This window comes from Eriocheir sinensis, unplaced genomic scaffold, assembly GCF_024679095.1.
Source record: "Eriocheir sinensis breed Jianghai 21 unplaced genomic scaffold, ASM2467909v1 Scaffold497, whole genome shotgun sequence".
Classification (NCBI taxonomy): Eukaryota; Metazoa; Arthropoda; class Malacostraca; order Decapoda; family Varunidae; genus Eriocheir; species Eriocheir sinensis.
Window position 1 is genome coordinate 255,599 of NW_026111828.1, and position 19,402 is coordinate 275,000.

The 19,402-nt window shown below is 41.9% G+C and overlaps 1 protein-coding gene across 1 annotated transcript in view; it reads left to right on the plus strand.

The window, feature by feature from the left end:
• Positions 1-522: 522 nt before the first annotated feature.
• Positions 523-19,402, plus strand: part of LOC126992637 (monocarboxylate transporter 12-like) — a gene marked incomplete at its 3' end in the record, with an annotated part of 58,314 nt that continues 39,434 nt past the window's right edge. The window contains exons 1-3 of the mRNA XM_050851438.1: positions 523-541; positions 7,993-8,308; positions 8,555-8,791. Of these exons, the coding sequence (XP_050707395.1) occupies positions 8,003-8,308; positions 8,555-8,791 (543 nt within the window). The remainder of the gene's footprint in view (positions 542-7,992; positions 8,309-8,554; positions 8,792-19,402) is intronic.

Consider the following 19,402-nt stretch of genomic DNA (forward strand, 5'->3'; position numbering starts at 1 on the left):
TTTCAAGGAAGTGTGAGGTCCTCGTTTACAATAAAGAATCTGTGGAATATTTCAGATCCTTTCATTACATATCCTTATTCATATACATGTTGATTCCTAGTCAGGCTGCCTGTTATGTGAAGGTATGTGGCTTTAGGCCCATGTTTACACGAAAAGATGGTGACCCGTGGATGGAAGCATGGTCGCCTCCTGCCGTCTGACTCGGACAGCAGTTTGTTTCCATTTCCAAACCTCTTTACATTCAGAAGTAGTATCGCTTATATAACCCTTGTTCCAGTGCTCTCCAGAGACGTTCGATTATACGACACACCCAAAGATGTTCGTACGTGCTTGAGATTGCGATGAAAACAAAGTCGAAACATCATACAACTTTAAAAAGTTCAACTCTGAATGTATAATTAATGTTACATAATCACGGCACAAGGGGCACGTGGGACGAGTGCCACACGTCGCCAGACGTAATATCTGATCTTACCCTATAAAAATGATGCCCCACGAACCCCTTATTCCACTCCCTGAGGATCGACGACGGTGACCGAAGGTAAGGGTGGCAGAGAGAGAGAGAGAGAGAGAGAGAGAGAGAGAGAGAGAGAGAGAGAGAGAGAGAGAGAGAGAGAGAGAGAGAGAGAGAGAGAGAATTACATAGAATTACAATTGATAACTAGACCACACAGGCCCTAAGGCCCGAACTAAGTGGTCTGTCCTAAACCTAAGTGACAGTTGTTGTGCGGCCACCACGACGTTGAAACTGACCTAGTGAACACTGAGATGGAGATAGCGGTCAAGATTATTCTTAAACGATGCAATCGAGTTACACTGCACCACTTATGGTGGTAATCTGTTCCAATCTCGAACGACAGCATTAGTGAAGAAGAACTTTGTGCAATCTGAATGAGCTTGTCTACATTTGAGTTTAGCGCCATTATTTCTCGTTCGCGTCGAATCATCCATCACAAACAGCATAGTCGGATCCACATTGGTAAAACCGATAAGTATTTTAAAGCACTCGATCAGTTTTCCTCTTAGGTGGTGTTTTTTCATGAGAAAACAGGTTTAGATGTGACAGCCTTTCCTCGTAGGGTTTGTTTCGTAATGAAGGAATCATCTTGGTTGCTCTACGCTGAATACTTTCTAATTTAGCAATGTCTTTCGCATGGTGGGGAAACCAAAACTGCACGGCATACTCCACATGAGGTCTGACGAAACTATTATACAAAGGTAGTATAACATCTTTATTCTTGAACGAAAAATTGATCTTAATCAAACCCATCATCCTGTCTGCTTTTTTTAACGGACTTGTTGCACTGCTGGGAAAACTTGAGGTTAGACGCGACTGTGACGCCAAGATCTTTGAGCGAGTGAACGCTTTTAATTTTAACGCCGCACATTTCATAGTCCTTCTTTATACATATAGATCCAACCTGCAGAATCTGGCACTTGTTTATATTAAAAGGCATTTTCCATTTTACTGACCAATCTGATATCTTACGCAAATCTTCTTGTAGGCTCCGCTTGCCACATTGCCGATTTTCGTGCCGTCCGCAAATCTACTAATGAAATTATTGAGACCAAGGTCAATGTTGTTGATGTAAACGACGAAGAGAACGGGTCCCAGGACAAAGCCTTGGGGGACACCACTAGTGACTGGCATCCACTCTTTGCTTTCTATTGCTTAGCCAGTGCTTGATCCATTCGTGAAGCTTACCCCCGATACCTATTTCCTTGATTTTATGAAGCAACTTGTAGTGTGGAACTTTATCAAACGCCTTCTGGAAGTCCAAATAAATAATATCAAGTGATTTAGATACATCATACACTGCAAAAAGCTCCTTATAGAACGTTAATAGATTCGACAAACAAGATCTGTTGTTACGGAAACCATGTTGCGAGTTCAGGATTAGCGAATTACACTCTAGGTAGTTAACTTCTTTATCTCGAATAATTGTCTCAAATAATTTACCATTAATTGAAGTTAAGCTGATTGGCCTGTAATTATCCGGTAATTTTCGGTCACCTTTTTTCAAAAATGGTGTTACGTTACCCATTTTCCAATCACTAGGAACGATACCATCGTGCAAAGACATATTAAACAGCATTGTTAATGGTCCGAGTATCTCTCTTGATATTTCTTTAAGTAATTTTGGATATATTTTATCAGGTCCTGGACTTTTGTTATTTTAAGTGACTGCAACGCTTTGAGAACCTCATCTGTACTGATTTCAAAGTCAGGAGGGTATGACTGATTTTCAATATTGTTAGGAACAGCAGCAGTATCGGTAGAATTACTATTAAAAACCGAGGCGAAATAAGAATTTAACGTGTTCGGTATGCGTTGGCTGTCTGTCACGATATTGCCCGAAGTATCAGTTAATGGGCCAATCCCACTTTGAATCTCTTTTTTGTTGTTTACATATCTAAAAAAACTTTTAGGATCTGACTTGCAATTTACCGCAATGTTTACTTCACCCGTTTCACCTGTTTGATTAAACTTTTGACTTGTCGTCTTGCTTCTTAGTAACGTGTACTATTTTCGGTATAGTTATCGGTTTTCATTTGCCTATATAACAAATTCATATTTTTGATAGTAAGATTGATTTCATTATTAAACCGCGGAGGATTTTTTTACTTTTCGGCGCTTTTCACAAGATTGCACGGATTTATTTTGTTCAGTTAGTAATCGAGCTTTAAAGTCTTGCCAAGATTCTTCGACGTCAATGTTGGATACTAATTGAAAGTTCGTTAATGACTATCTTATTCTTTCAAAATCCGCTCTTTTAAAATTGGGAACCAATATCTTATTCTCTGCAATCCTTGTTGGAGCTCTTATGTCGAGACGCACCAGTCTATGATCGCATGATCCGAGGTGTTCGCCAACGCTAACATTGTCAACTAAGTTCTCTTGGGTTACTAATACAAGATCAAGAATATTATTATCGCGCGTTGGTTCATTAACCATTTGGCTATGGTAGTTATTTTCAACGAAGTCTAACATCCTGTGCGATTATCCCTCGGATCCCGTGGGTGTCTGCCAGTCTATATGCGGTAGATTAAAATCGCCCAAAATCAATGCATCACTGTTTCGGAGGTTCTTTGCAAAACGCTATACATTATTTCATCATCCTTGCGTGATTGGCCTGGAAGCCTATACGTGACGGATATGTTGATTTTAAATTGATCGGTATTTGTACTCACGCTCACGTGTTCTACAGTACTGTCCTCTGGTGTTTTATCAACGGGCTGTAAGCTACTTTTGACGTAAAGAGCCACTCCTCCACCTCTACGATTAACTCGGTCTTTATTGAAAAACATAAAGTTATCTATATTATATTCAGAAATTAAGTCATTATTAGCGGTGTCAATAAATGTTTCAATTACGGGAATTATATCAAAGTCCTCTGTTTTAGTTAGGCACTGCAATTCATCGATCTTATTTCTTAAGCTTCAAGCATTAAAGCTAAGAACCCTTTTTTTTTTTTTTTTTTTTTTTTTTTTTTACGTTGTTGCCTATTGCGCCGGTAGGCATCTTCCCGGTGGGGCCTGATGGTCGGCCCAAGGCTTCTTCCAGGTGGGGCCTGATGGTCGGCCCAGCCCGTTCTGGCGCAGGCGAGTGTTTATAGTGGCGCCATCTTGCATTGGCTCATGCTGCCCCCCGGAACTCGTACTTGATTCGCTTGGACGGCTTCCTCTAGAGTCCGGGTTGATGGGTGGTCTTCAGGACAGCATGTGGGTAGTTTTAAGCCACTCGGCGGTGACCGAAAAATCCGAGTGGTAGCGTGGGGATTCGAACCCGCGTCGTCCATCACGCGGCGAATGTGGGTCCAGTACGCTATCACTTCGGCCACCGCCTACCCTTAAATTGTCTTTTGTTATAACTCGAGAAGCAGAGTTGTTAGTTGTTTTACAATTTACTGAAGTGGTGGCCAAGAGAGAGAGAGAGAGAGAGAGAGAGAGAGAGAGAGAGAGAGAGAGAGAGAGAGAGAGAGAGAGAGAGAGAGAGAGAGAGAGAGAGAGAGAGAGAGAGAGAGAGAGAGAGATTTACATAAAATTCAGACCACATAGACCCTATGGTCCAGACTAGGTGGTCTGTCCACCTAAGTGATTCTACATTAGTCACATAGCTCCAAAACTTTGCATTTCTACTTTAGTGAATATTAAGTTGAAGGAAGTGTCGGTCGAGCTTGTTTTTAAAGGAGTCAGTCGTGTTGCACTGGACCACTGACGGTGGGAGCTTATTCCATTCTCGCACTACAACGTTGGTGAAGAAGAATTTGGTGCAGTCTGAATTTACTTGTTTACTTTTAAGTTTTGTGCCATTATCTACATTCGTAAGCCATTAAGTATTTTAAAACATTCGATCAGTTTTCCTCGGAGGCGACGTTTCTCAAGAGAGAACAAGTTAAGAGTTGAGAGGCATTCATCGTAGGGTTTGTTCCGCAAGGAAAGGATCATTTTTGATGCCCGACGTTGAACACCTTCTAATTTAGCAATGTCCTTTGCATGGTGGGGGGACAAAAACTGTACCGTGTATTCCAAGTGGGGTCTGACTAAATTATTGTAAGGCGGAAGTACTACATCTTTATTTTTAAATTAAAAAGTTTATTTTAATGATGCCCAACATTCTGTTAGCTTTATATGCTGCTTCGATGCATTGCCTTTGAGAATTTGAGGTTTTATGCGATTTTGACACCCAGGTCCTTGACATACTGAACGCTTTTGAGCTTGACGCCGCGCATTTCGTAATCGAACCTTGTATTTCTTGTTCCAACTTGAAGAACCTGGTGCTTATCTACATTAAAGGGCATCTCCCATCTGTTAGATCAAGCTGAAATTTTATGCAAATCTTCTTTGGAGGCTTTGTCTGTCTTCGTTAGTGACAACCGAGTTAACTATCTTTGTATCGTCTGCAAATTCGCTATTGAAATTATTGATTCCAACGTCCACATAGTTAATGTATATAATGAAGAGCACTGGACCAAAAACCGAGCCCTGAGGGACGTCACTAGTGACAGGCTCCCACTCTGAGTTAAATCCATCAATCACCACTCTTTGCTGTCTGTTGCTCAACCAATTCAAAATCCATTGGTGTACTTGACTGTCAATACTTAGTTAATTTAATTTATAAAGTAATTTATGGTTTGTAACTTTGTCAAACGCTTTCTGAAAATCAAAACAGACTACGTCCAGTCATCTGGTTACGTCATAGACTGAGAAGAGGTCATTATGAAAGGACAGTAGGTGTGATACGCAGGAACTCTTGCTACGGAAACCATGTTGTGAATTTTTAATTCATGAGTGGCTTTGATGGTAGCTCACAATTTTGTCTCTAATTATGCTCTCAAGTAGCTTTCCTACAACTAAAGATAGACTAATGAGCCTGTAATTACCTGGTATATTTTTGTCTCCTTTCTTAAAAATCGGTGTTACGTCAGTCTTTTTCCAATCCAAAGAGAAGATGCCTTGTCGCAAGGACATATTTAATACGGTTGTGAGAGAGAAGAGTATTTCGCTCTGTTTCCTTAAGTATTATAGGATATATATTGTCGGTCCAGGACTTTTATTTGTTTTAATTGATTGGAGAGCATTTAGGACTTCATCGGTAGTTATTACAAAGTTAGGCAATGCATGAACGAGATGTACTTTAGTACTGTTGTCGTCGCTGGTGTTGGTGGAAGTGGTGGGAAGACTGATAATATTAAATACCGCGGAAAATTAATTATTTAACAAGTTCGCAATGTGTTGGCAGTGTTTCAGCCACTAATTCACTGACACTGTTAGTTAGGGGTCCAATTCCACTTTTGATCGCCTTCTTGTTGTTTATATAAATGAAGAAGGATTTCGGATTATTTTTACAGTTGGCTGCAATGTTTTCTTCATATCTACGCTTTGCCTGACATACTAATTTTTTTACTCGCCGTCTGGCTTCATGATAACGTCTAATGTTTTCGGGCGTGTTCTGCTCTTTCTTTAACCAATAAGACAAATTTCCCTCCTTAATTAACCGAATGTTTAATTTCGCTATTAACCAAGGTGGACGTATATTTAGTGTTACCATGCTTCTCGCAATACGGGACAAATGCATGTGTTCTGCTGAGTGAGTGATTGATTTTTAAAGTTTAGCCAGGCAATCATCTGATAATTTTAGCTTATGACCAACACTGGAACACTGCTCCACGGTGTGGGATCCTTACACACTCAGAAACATTGATAGGTTAGAACAAATCAACACCAAGGCGGCTAGGTTCATTACAAACAATTACACTCGAACGCCTGGAATCACAACACGGATCAAACAACAGATAAACATGGACCCTCTTCACATAGTATACGCAGACAAGCACACAGACTTACACTTATGTACAAGATCACAACATCACATTGATGATTGACCCACAAACAGACCTACACTGTGTAGGTATGTTTGTGGGTCAATGTCAATGTGAGTGTACGTTGACTGTTTGCCTTGTGTAGGCTACACAAGGCAAACAGTCAACGTACTCGTAACACACACTTCCATAAATACCAAACATATCATACTAACACTGACGCATAGAAGCACTCATACTTTCCACGCACCATACGTGACTGGAACAGCCTCCCTCAACAGATCTTAGACTGCGGTACAATAGACGCATTCAAAAAACAAATACATACTCACTTGTCACCACAACACACCAACACTAACAATTACACTTGATTCACTTCCTCCCTGCACACTTGGCTCCCCCGTCCCCCTAACAGCCAACAAATATGCGTGTTATGCACCTATACAGGTGCCCTGCGCATTATTGTCCAGACCCAGATCCAGATTGTATTTCTGCTAGTTTTTGTCGGATTTCTACGAAATTTGCCCTTTTGAAATTGGGTACCATTTCTTTATTTTCAGTCACTGTTGTTTGAGCTCTAATGTCGACGCGCACTAATTCATGATCGCAAGAACCGAGATGTTCTTCTACCGTGACATTACTGACTAGGTTATCTTGGGTCGCTATTACAAGGTCACGTATATTATTTTGTCGAGTTGGCTCAGTAACCATTTGACTTAGGTAATTATCTTCTCAAAACTCGATCATTCTATGAAACTCGCCCTCAATAATGAGGGAGATTAAAGTCTCCTAATATCATTGAGTCCCTGTTATTAAGTGACTGCCTTAACACACTGTACATTTCAACATCTTCGAGTAACTGACCCGGAAGCCTGTAGGTGACAGATACATTCAAAATATTTTTTTTTTTATATTTACTCGCACGCACAAAATGTTCAACGTTACTGTCTTCTGGTGTTATGTCAGTGGGTTGCAAATAGCTTTTGACGTAAGGGGCGACACCACCACCTCTACAGTTAACACGATCTTTGTTGAAGAGTCTGCAGCCATCTATGTTGTATTCTGAACTCAATCAATATATGTGGTCTCAATAAAGGTTGTGGTTATAGCAATTGCGTCAAAATATTATGTTGAAATATTATGTTGAAACAAGATATCTCAATTCTTCAAACTTGTTTCTAAGGCTACGCGCATTGAAACTTAGGACTTTTAGACAATTTTGAGGTTTAGTAATGGGATCGGTGTTATTTGTTGTTCAACGGTTTGGTGTTGGTTGTGTTGCATGCCGTCTTTTTACACGGCCGGGGTGGTGAGACGCGGCCGAGAACAGTTTTTTGACCAAGGGGGGGGAGAGAGAGAGAGAGAGAGAGAGAGAGAGAGAGAGAGAGAGAGAGAGAGAGAGAGAGAGAGAGAGAGAGAGAGAGAGAGAGAGAGAGAGAGAGAGAGAGAGAGAGAGAGAGAGAGAGATTATACTTCTCATCCTCGTAGGCCTTATGAACGATGAAGCTCCCCTAGTAATACTTTTGTTTTATTTCACAAGCAAAAATAGCTACTTATTCGCCTACATTTTTCTAATATTGTATAGTGTTGAATTTATTTATACTGTCTATACACTAATCTCCTTAAACAGTAGAACTTTCCACTAAATCTTTTCATTCCTTAATTCCAGCGTCCTCAACATGCCGTCCCTCGCTGTCCAGGAGTCTCTCTCTCCCAACGTCTCGTGGGAAGCGGACGAGAAGCCACTCAACTCGGACGCTTTTGGTCACCTTGAGCTGCAGACGGACGGAGGAGATCTCGATGACGCTCAGTCCGAAGACCCGACAAGTGGTTGCGACAAGACTATCTTTTCTGAAGACTGCAAGAACTACCAGGAGGTTTTTAGATTCTCCAAGGACCACAAGGAGCTTTTTGGAGACTTCGAGGACTCCAAGCAAGCTTCTGGACTGAGTCAGCAAGCGGCCAGCAAATCTGCAACATTCAAAGTGAGTTATTATTTGGTGGTTATCGTTTAGTTATGGTCATTGGTTTGGTTAGTTAATGAGAATCTTAAATCCATAAAGATTCCAAGCTGTGTCCAGGATTGGGTCAGTAAAGGGCTAGGAAGTTGAGAATTAGAATAGTTAGCTTGTTAGTTAATTGACCACATAGGAAATATAGTTAAACATGAAAACTATTCTTTGTCCAACACGAGAGTAAAATTTAAAACTCCATATTCTTTATTAACACAGTGTGACGTGAACGGTGGACATACTGAGGCGATGAACGACGGAACCGCCATCAAGAAAAGGGGAACTGACGTGAAATGGATCCATGAAGAAGGAAAATGTTCGAAGGAGAAGGACAGGAGACTGGATGCCCCCAAAGATCGGAAGAAAGCAAAGGATGAAGGTAGTCAGGTGCTGGAACATGAGGCGCTGGACCGCGGCTGGGCGTGGCTGGTGCTGTTCGGCTCCTTCGTCGTCGGGGTAAGGCATATATGATCCAACATTTCTGAGCTAACACACTCACATTTGAAGAGGCTTTCGTAGAGGTTGTGAGGATTTCTGCACCTTCTGCACTTTGAACGTGAAAGCACTCTGGAGAACCCGATCTTGGGAAATATTTATTGCGAGAGCCAAAAGCGTCTGAGACTACGGATCTATGTTCTGAGCCCTCCTTCAGGTCACCATAGAAGTGAAAAGGCTGAAATAATTGGCAGTCCGTATAAACTCGTTCGCAGACGTACATGTCATGTATTAATGCCAGTTTCAACTCATCATCACTAATTAATTATCAGTTTACTGCCGTACAAACGACTTTCCCAACGTCCTCCACCTCTGATGTTAGTGTACCACGTCATCTGTAAGTTCATATATCTACACGTTAACTGTCTGTCTTGGCCTCAATAATTACTAGGTTGCCACTGTTACTTTGGTTGTCCGTCTGTTGTCAGTTCTATGAGCGATAGGACATGCCCAAATCCATTTCTTATTTTTAATCGTCATTTTAATATTTTCAACGTTGTCTAATCCCTAACCCATGGTAGCCCCTTTCCATCTCCATGTTAAACACAGCACTTTTATCTCTTTGCGTTTGTTGCGCTTTCTCCCCATGTGTGCTTTTTCTGCTTCCACACTACTCACCACTTCTCACCCCCGCCAGGCTGTGATGGGTCTCCTCATTCCTTGCTATGGGATCTTGTTTTTTGACTTGCTCACGAGCTTCAACGCGTCCTCTACGGTGACCTCAGCGATATTCATCGTAGGAGTCGTTGTCACCTGCGCCAACATGGTGGCGGGGGCCGCTGACGGAGCAGTTTGGGTGGCGATGCGTGGTTGTGGGCGGCGGGGTCCTTGCCTTCGTCGGCATGGCAGCCTCCGCCTTCACCCCCTCCCCCTACTTCCTTTTCTTCTCTTACTCCATTCTCTCAGGTGAGTCATGCAGCCACTGAACACACTGACACGCGAGTCACACAGCCACGGAACACATTAAACATCGTTGTTTATGATATACAATTTATTATGTATGCCACGATATAATTTTCAGGTATACAGTAAACCCTTCAGCTAAAACTTATGTTAGTTTTTTGTCTTCCCTATCTTTCACTCATGCAATTTCTTCCCTTCGTTCCTTTAATTATACCCTTGTTACTTTCAGCTCTCGGCCAAGGACACTGCGTTTTCGTGTCATACGCAGTCATGCCACACTACTTCAAGCGACGAATCGGCATGGCTAACGCACTCATGGCGTCGGGAGTTTGCATCGGCGGCATAGTCGGGCCTCCAGTGGTAACCTTCCTGCAGGAGCAATACGGCTTCAAGGGCGCCACTCTCATCGTGGCGGCGTTTGCACTCAACTTTTGCCTTGCTGGTGCCTTGTTCCGCCCGCTGCAGAGACCCAGTAACGTGAATAAGACCACGGAGAGCACGGACAAGGAAGCCAAGGACAAGGAGATCAAGCACAAAGCGATCAAGGACAGGGACACGAATAACAGTGAGGACCAGGAGGTCAGAAAGAGTATGAATAAGATTGCAGCCACGGGCGAAGACAAGAATGGACTATGCTGTGTGGCGAGACAGATGGTCTCCTCCGTGGTCACAAACATGAAACTCTTAAAAAACTCTCACGTTGCCCTTATAACCCTTAGTGGCGCCTTGGTGATGGCCGGATACATGAACCTCTCCTCTCTGGTGCCCTTCCTCATCCAGGAGTACGGGCACACGCAGGAGACGGCGGCGTGGTGCTTGTCCGTGGCCAACTTCTGCAATCTAGCCGCCCGCTTCCTCTTGGCCTCATGCATTGACTTCTCCTGGTTCCACATCCGCGGCTGCTTCATTGTCTCCGCGGCCATGGTATCCTCTGCTACAGTGGGTGAGTGACTTTCTGTTCTCGCTTCATAAGCCCATACACTTCTCCATTACCAGTGTGACCGATTAGAAGCTTACAAATTGGTTACAAATTGGGCATGCGCGGTCACGCTCGCCTCGGAGTTAGACATTTTTCATGTGTAAGTGGCTTTGGAAATATATTTCAATCACTGCAGGATTAAAAAAATGTAATTGGTTTAAAGTGTCGTGTAGAGCCGAAAAAAAAAATGTTGGGTCATCGCGTCTCGGCCCAGTACTGCACGAAACAGTCAACGAAACACATTCTTAGGACTTTCAGTGTTCGAATATTTTCATTCCACTCTGCCTGTAAACTCTAGGCGAGCAAAGGGCGTATAAAGGTAACTTTTGGGCTGTCACACCGGTTCTAATCTCCTTGGGGCTGTATGTATGGGATCATGTTTTCGAGACCCTGATGATATCCCTCTACCCAGGCTACATGTGATACTGACCATCTTTGTTAATGTTGCTGCACAAACCCCAGTAATCGAGAGTTCCATATCAAACAGATTCATAATGCTCTTATAAATATTCGAGCGCCCCTACACGCTGATTAAGGGTATAAACTAACTGTTTGTGTTGATTGCTTTAGTTAACATTCACCATTCTCTCTCTCTCTCTAAATGGATATTTATAAATGGATGAAGGGCTATAATAAGGGGATATTCATAAGGTTTTGTTGGTAAGAGAACCGGTAGGACACGAAGTAATGGGTCTAAACTGGATAAATTCCGATTCAACAGGGACATAGGCAAAATTGGTTTACTAACAGAGTGGTGGATGAGTGGAATAGGCTTAGTTATGTGGTGAGTGCCACAATTGTCACATTCAAAAATAGATTAGATAAATTCATGGACAGCGAAATTAGGTGGGGTTAGATACACGGGAGCTTAGGTTCAAAGGAGCTGTTTGTACAGGCCTACCGGCCTCTTGTAGACTCCTACGTTCTGATGTTCTTATGCTCTCTCTCTCTCGCTCTCTCTCTGCAGTGGTGGGCCTGGTACAAGATCTGACGTGGGTGACGGTGGCTGTAGGGCTGTGGGGCTTCGGCGTCGGAATTGCGTTGTGCTTCTCCCTCCTGCTGCTGCCACGTGGGCGTGGGTTTATACATGGGCGCCCTGGCCCTCCATGGCTTGCTGAACGGGTTGTCGACGGTCACCTCCGGTTTTGTGATAGGTGGGTTATGGCTGTGGAAGCGGGTGGGGTGGGGGGTTATGACCCCGTGTGTGTATTTACCTATTTGTATTTACCTATTTGTAGTCTATCAGGCCCGAGCTAAGCTCTAATAGTCCCGTCTCGATATCTACATTTGTCCAGCCTTTCCTTCATTTGTTGGACACTGTTCGCCTCCACCACTTCTTCCCGCAAGCTGTTCCAGGTGTTAACACTTTGATGTGGAAAACTATACTTTTTTTAAGTCACTCAAACAGGTTCCTTTATTAAGTTTCTTCCTATGTCCTCTTAGCTTCTGCGTTCTAGCAGTTAAGAAGAGATCATCTCTATTCACCTCATCAAACTTATTTACCAATTTATACAGCGTGATCAGATCTCTCTCCCTTCTTTGTTCCAGTGTCGTCAATTCCATCTCCTTCAATCTGTCTTCATACGCTATATTTGAGAGTTCTGGGACCATTTTAGTTTCAATTTTTTGTATCCTTTCCAACTTTCTGATATCCTTCCTTTTGTGAGGCGACCAAACAACTGCAGCATATTCAAACTTTGGTCTTATCATTGATGTTATTATTTTCTTCATCATTTCTTTGTCCATAGAATGGAGTGACACCCTTATATTTTGCATCATCCAGTAGGTTTCTCCGAACAACCTATTTTTTTTTTTTTTTACAGCAAAGGAGATAGCACAAGGGCACACAAAAAAAGGAAACAATAAAAAAGCCCGCTACTCGCTGCTCCTGTAAAGAATCCGAAGAGGTGGCTGAAAGTGCAGTCAATTCCGTGAGGTGTCCTGATGCCTTCCTCTTGAATGAGTTCAAGTCGTAGGCAGGAGGAAATACAGTTGAAGGGAGATCGTCCCAGAGATTACCACCGTGAGGGATGAAAAAGTGCAGATGCTGGTTAACTCGTTCGTAAGGGATTTGGACAGTAAAGGGATGAGCATGAGTAGAAAGTCGTGTGCGGCGGGGCCGCATGAGGGGGGGAGGCATGCAGTTAGCTAGTTCAGAAGAGCAGTCAGCGTGAAAATATCGATAGAAGATAGAAAGGGAGGCAACATAGCGGCGGAATTTGAGAGGTAGAAGACTATCAGTAAGAGGAGGAGCGCTGATGAGACGAAGAGCCTGAGACTCCACTCTGTCCAGAAGAGCTGTGTGAGTGGAGACCCCCCATACGTGAGATGCATACTCCATACGAGAGCGGACAAGGCCCCTGTATATGGATAGCAACTGTGCGGGGGAGAAGAACTGGCGGAGACGATACAGAACGCCCAACCTCGAGGAAGTTGATTAGTAAGAGAGGAGATATGAAGTTTCCAGTTAAGATTTTGAGTTAAGGATAGACCGAGGATGTTTAATGTTGAAGAAGGTGACAGTTGGGTGTTGTCGATGAATAGGGGAAAGGTGTTTGGAAGATTGTGTCGAGTTGAAAGGTGGAGAAATTGAGTTTTTGAGGCAATGAAGGACACGTTCCTTCTACCCCAATCGGAAATGATAGCAAGGTCTGAGGTTGTTCTGCAGCCTCCAGCCTGGAGTCATATAATTCCTGTTGAGAGGGTCTTCTGTTTAAAGAAGTTGAATAATGCAGAGTGGAGTCATCAATGTATGAATGGATAGGACAGTTTGTTATAGAAAGAAGATCATTGATGAATAATAGGAAGAGAGTGGGTGATAGAACTGAGCCTTGTGGAACGCCACTGTTGATAGGTTCAGGAGAACAGTGACCGTCTACCACAGCAGAGATAGAACGGCCGGAGAGGAAATTGGAGTTAAAAGTACAGAGAGAGGGATAGAATCCGAAAAAGGGCAGTTTAGAACGCAAAGACTTGTGCCAGACTCTATCGAAGGCTTTCGATATGTCTAGCGCAACTGAAAAGTTTCACCGAAACGGCTAAGAGAGGATGACGAAGAGTCAGTTAAGAGAGCAAGAAGATCACCAGTAGAACGCCCCTTGCGGAACCCATACTGGTGATCAGATAGAAGGTTAGAAGTGTAAAGATACTTCTGAATCTTCCGGTTAAGGATTGATTCAAAAGCTTAAGATAGACAGGAAAGTAAAGCTATAGGGCGGTAGTTTGAGGGATTGGAACGGTCACCCTTCTTATGCACAGGCTGTACGAAGGCGGGAGGCGATATTTGTGGCTAGATGCCAGAAGTCTCTGGAAGAATTAGAGAAAGCAAGGTGTTGACATTTTCTATGGATGAAGGAGTTTTTGATAAGTCGGAGAATAGATTTGGCACGATTCCGGGTGGAAATATAAAGATCATGGTTAGTGGGAGTTCGAAGGTTCTGATACCTTTTGTGAGCTGCCTCTCTATCTTTGATAGCACGAGAACAAGCGTGATTAAACCAAGGCTTTTTAGCATGGGAAGTAGAGAAAGTACGTGGAATGTATGCCTCCATTCCAGAGACAATCACCTCTGTGATGCGCTGGACACACACAACGGGGTCTCCCTCCTGGAAGCAGTGATCATTTCACGGGAAATCGGAAAAGTACATTCTCAGGTCGTCCCACCGAGCTGAAGTAAAGTGCCAGAAGCATCGCCTTTTCGGTGGGTCCAGAGGATGTATAGGAGCGATAGGACAGGATACAGAAATAAGGTTGTGATCGGAGGAGCCCAACGCAGAGAACAGTTTGACAAAGTAGAAGGATTAGAGGAAAGGAAGAGGTCTAGTATGTTGGGTCTGTCTCCAAGCCGGTCGGGAATACGTGTAGGGTGCTGAACCAACTGCTCTAGGTCGTTGAGGAGAGCAGAGTTGTAGACTTGTTCACCAGGATGGTCAGTGAAAGAGTATGAAAGCCAAAGCTGTGTGTAAAAATTGAAATATCCCAAGATGGAGATTTCATCAAAGGGAGAGTGGGTCAAGATGTGCACCACTTTAGAGTTCAAATAGTCAAAGAATTTTACATAGTTAGTAGAGTTAGCTGAGAGATAAACAGCACAGATGTATCTAGTAATAGAATGTTAATGAAGTCTTAGCCAGATGGTGGAAAATTCAGAAGAGTCAAGGTGGTGGGCACGAGAGCATGTGATGTCGTTGGGCACATAGACGCAACATCCAGATTTGGAATGAAACTTAGGTTAGAGAGAGTAAAAGGGAACAGAGTACAGATTGCTGTCAGTAGCCCCAGAAACCTGTGTTCCGGTGAGGAAGAGAAGGTTAGGTTTAGAGGAGGAGAGATGGTGTTCCATAGAATGAAAATAAAAACGAAGACCGCGAATGTTGCAAAGTTAATAAGTTTGCTTTGCTGGGGATAGCGTGCCTTGCATCGTTACTCCTATATATTTTTCTTCATGTATTACCTTTAAGTTTTCTTCTACCATCCTGTATGTTTTCCTTGGTCTTTTTTTTTTACTTTTTCAAATCTACATAACATGGCACTTGTTTGCATTAAATTCCAGCTCCCATAACTAGCTCCATCTACATACTCTGTCCAGGGCTTTTTGCAGCTCCTCACAATCTTCCTCCGTCCTCACTTTTCTTATTAACTTTGCATCATCTGCAGAAAGGCTCATATAACTTTTTATACCCTTTGGCATATCGTTTATATATATTATGAATATTATTGGTGCCAGAACTGAGCCTTGAGGAACTCCACTCTACTCTCCTCCAATTGGATTTCTCTTCCCTAATCACTGTCCTCATTTCTCTTCCCGTTAAGTAATCCTTCATCCACTCGATAACCTTTCCTCCCATTTCTCCCCACTGCTGTAGTTTCCAGATTAACCTTTTGTGCGGAACCTTGTCAGAAGCTTCTTTCAAATCGAGATATACACACTCACCCCACCCTTCTCTCTCTTGTGCCACGTCTGTTGTTCTTCAGTAGAAACAGAGTAAGTTAGTGACACACGATTTCCCTTTTCTAAATCCAAACTGTCCTTTATTTATCATGTTTTCCTTTTCTAAATGTTCGACCCATTATTTTTTATTATACTTTCACAAATCTTGCACATTACATTTCTCAAAAAAACTGGTCTATCATTTAGTGGTTCAGTTTTATCTCCACTTTTATAAATTGGTACAATGTTCGCTCTTTTCCATTCTAAGGGCACCTTTCCTGTATTTATAGAGCAAGTTATTATGTCAAAGTGGCTCCAATAATTCATTTCTACACTTTTAGCACTTATCCCGAGATTTCATCCGGTTCCATAGCTTTCCTTCCATCTAAGGTTTTCATTAGCTGTATCAGTTCTCCTTTATGAACCTTTACATGATTCAGTTTCCCCTCATTGCTATTTTCGAGACACCAGTCAAAGTCGGTTTCTTCCGTTAACACTTTATGAAAATTTTTATTTAATATTTCTGCAATTTCTTTGTCCTTTTCGTAGATTTCTTTTTTTTCCTTTAGCCTTTCCACTCCATTTTTTTTAACTTCCCGTTTACGAATTTATAAAACACTCTTGGTTCTTCTTTACATTTAAAAACTATTCTTCTTTAAAATTCGGCTTCCTCCTCTCTCCTTCTTTTCACATAATCATTTCTTGCTTTTTTTTTTTATATTTGTCACTATTGTTCTTATTTGGTCTTTTCTTTTAATTCCTCCATGCCTTATTTCTATTTTTTTTGCTGTCTCACATCTCCATCCAAGCCATGCTTTCTCTCCTTTAGTTTTTACTGTGTAGAATGGAACATATATCTCTATTCCTCTGTTGTAAATATTCATAAAAAGTGTCATATTTCTCTTGAACATTATTACTCATCTTCATATCAGTCCAGTCTACCCTACCGAAGAAGGTCTTGAGTCCAACGTAATCTGCCTTAGCATAGTTTTTCCTTTTTTTCCTTTTAAGCCTCTTCGTGATATTCACATCCTTCCAAAGTTTTCATCTCCAATAGTTCATGGTCGCTCTTTCCTAAGGGGCACTCATGACTGACTCCTTCATCCAACTCCACGTTTTTTTGTGAAAATTAGGTCAAGTATTGATGATTCGTCATCCCCTCTCAACCTTGTTTCTCCTTGCACCCACTGTGTCATCAGGTTATCTGTTACCAGCTTCAACAGTTTACTTCCCCAAGTATTTTCACCACCCTCCATTACAAAATCTTCCCATTTCACTTCCTTGCAATTGAAGTCTCCTGTTAATATTATATTTTTATTATTTTTTATTTCGTCTGTCAGTGCCTGTATTGTATTTTCAAGCATAGCATTATATCTTACTTCATTCCAACTTTTGGTTTTAGGGGGAACATAGGCTGTTATTATGTTATTCTTCTTTCAACCTTTTACCAGTATCTGCACAGCCATCACCTCCGCACTGTCCTTTCCATAATTTACTTTAGTCACTTTCAAGTTTTATTTCGTCATTATTGTAACTCCTCCCTTTCCTTCTTTCCTATTTTTTCTCCAAATGTTGTACCTGCTCTTTCCATCCAGCACAAGTTCCAATTATTTTACAAGTTTTGTTTCAATTATACATATAATATCTGGATCACTTTCCCTTAAATAATCAGTTAGTTCAATTTTCTTTGTACAAGACCATATATGTTAGTGTACGCAATCTGTAAACCTTTTTTTCCTTCTCCATTTTTATTCCCTCTTTCTATCAACATCCTTGCTCCCTCTTTTCGCCTCCTATCCACCAATTCATCAGTTTTTTGTTCTTCATTCTTCAAAAAAAATCTTCTTTTCTTCTTGTGATCTTTCAGCATTTCTCTTTTTCGCTTCATTTATCATTTCCTTAGCTTTCATTCTTTCATCCTCTGACATATTTCTCCTCACTTACATTTGTTTATATTCTTCAGAGTTGCTTAGTTTCCATGACCTATTTAGTATAGTGTCTGTTGCCAATTGGGACCTTATCTTTATCTTTAGTGGTCTGTTTTTTCCTTCGTCGTATCTTCCCAATCTAGTTATTTCATTTACTTCTTCCTCTATCTTTTCCTCCTCTTCAGTATTCATATTTCTCATTACACTTTTTATCTTACTCCTCTCGTAACTCTCTCTGAGCCTTCGCTTTTTTTTTCCCTTGACACCAAACACTATCACACACTTTTTTCTTTTCTGCCATGTACCTCACCATTGCTTCTCTATATTTTAGGACATTCACAACTTTATTTTCTTTATCTTGCCTCTGTTCCTGTTGCTGTTGTTCTAGAATTACCCTAAAGCTTGTTTTTTCCTTGTCATTTTACTTTTCCACTCCTTTAATTCATCATTGACCACATCCTTAATCTTTTCCTCTACCTTAACACCCACACTCTGCTGATCAGTTTCTATATTCTTTGCTACCTCTTTTTATCCTTTTTTCCATCTTCTTCTTCATGTCTTCGTTTGTCCCCATCACACTCCTATCTCTTTTCATTTTCAAAATTTGTATCTCAATCTCATAGCCTTTTTTTATATTTTTTCATCTTCAGCTGTGCTATTTATTTTTGGCTTTCCAACTGCTCCTTAGTCAATTTAATTATTTCTTCTCTCAAGTTTTCCACCATTTTCTTTGTCTCCTCGTCCTTTTTCTTTGTCTCCTCGTCCTTTTTCTTTGTCTCTTTTTTTTTTTTTTTGCAGAAGTCAGTTCAAGGGCATAAAAAAAGGTAACAAATGTTAAAAAAAAAAGCCCGATACTCACTGCTCCTAAAAAGAGTTAGAGGAGTGGCCGAAAGATAGGTCAATTTTGGGAGGAGAGGTGTCCTGATACCCTCCTCTTGAAAGAGTTCAAGTCGTAGGCAGGAGGAATTACAGATGAAGGAAGATTGTTCCGGAGTTTACCAGCGTGAGGGATGAAAGAGTGAAGATGCTGGTTAACTCTTGCGTAAGGGATTTGGACAGTAAAGGGATGAGCTTGAGTAGAAAGTCGTGTGTGGCGAGGCCGTGGGAGGGGGGAGGCATGCAGTTAGCAAGTTCGGAAGAGCAGTCACCATGAAAATATCGATAGAAGATAGAAAGAGAGGCAACATGGCGGCGAAATTTAAGAGGTAGAAGACTATTAGTAAGAGAAGGAGAGCTGATGAGACGAAGAGCCTTAGACTCCAATCTGTCCAAGAAAGCTGTGTGAGTGGAGCCCCCCCACACGTGAAATGCTTACTCCATACGAGGGCGGACAAGGCCCTTGTAAATGGATAGCAACTGTGCTGGGGAGAAGAACTGGCGGAGACGGTACAGAACGCCCAGCCTCGAGGAGGCTGATTTAGTAAGAGAAGAGATATGAAGTTTCCAGTTGAGATTTTGAGTTAAGGATAGACCGAGGATGTTTAGTGTTGAAGAAGGTGATAGCCGAGTGTTGTCAAAGAATAGGGGATAGTTGTTTGGAAGATAGTGTCGAGTGGATATCGAGTGGATAGGTGGAGAAACTGTGTTTTGAGGCATTGAAGGACACCAAGTTCTTCTTGCCCCAATCGGAAATAATAGTAAGGTCTGAGGCTAAGGGTTCTGCCGCCTCAATCCTGGAATGATTTAGTTCCTGTTGGGTGGGTCTTCTATTTAAAAAAGTTGAATAATCCAGAGTAGAGTCATCGGCGTAAGAATGGATAGGACAGTTTGTTTTGGAAAGAAGATCATCAATGAACAACAGAAAGAGAGTGGGAGATAGGACAGAACCCTGC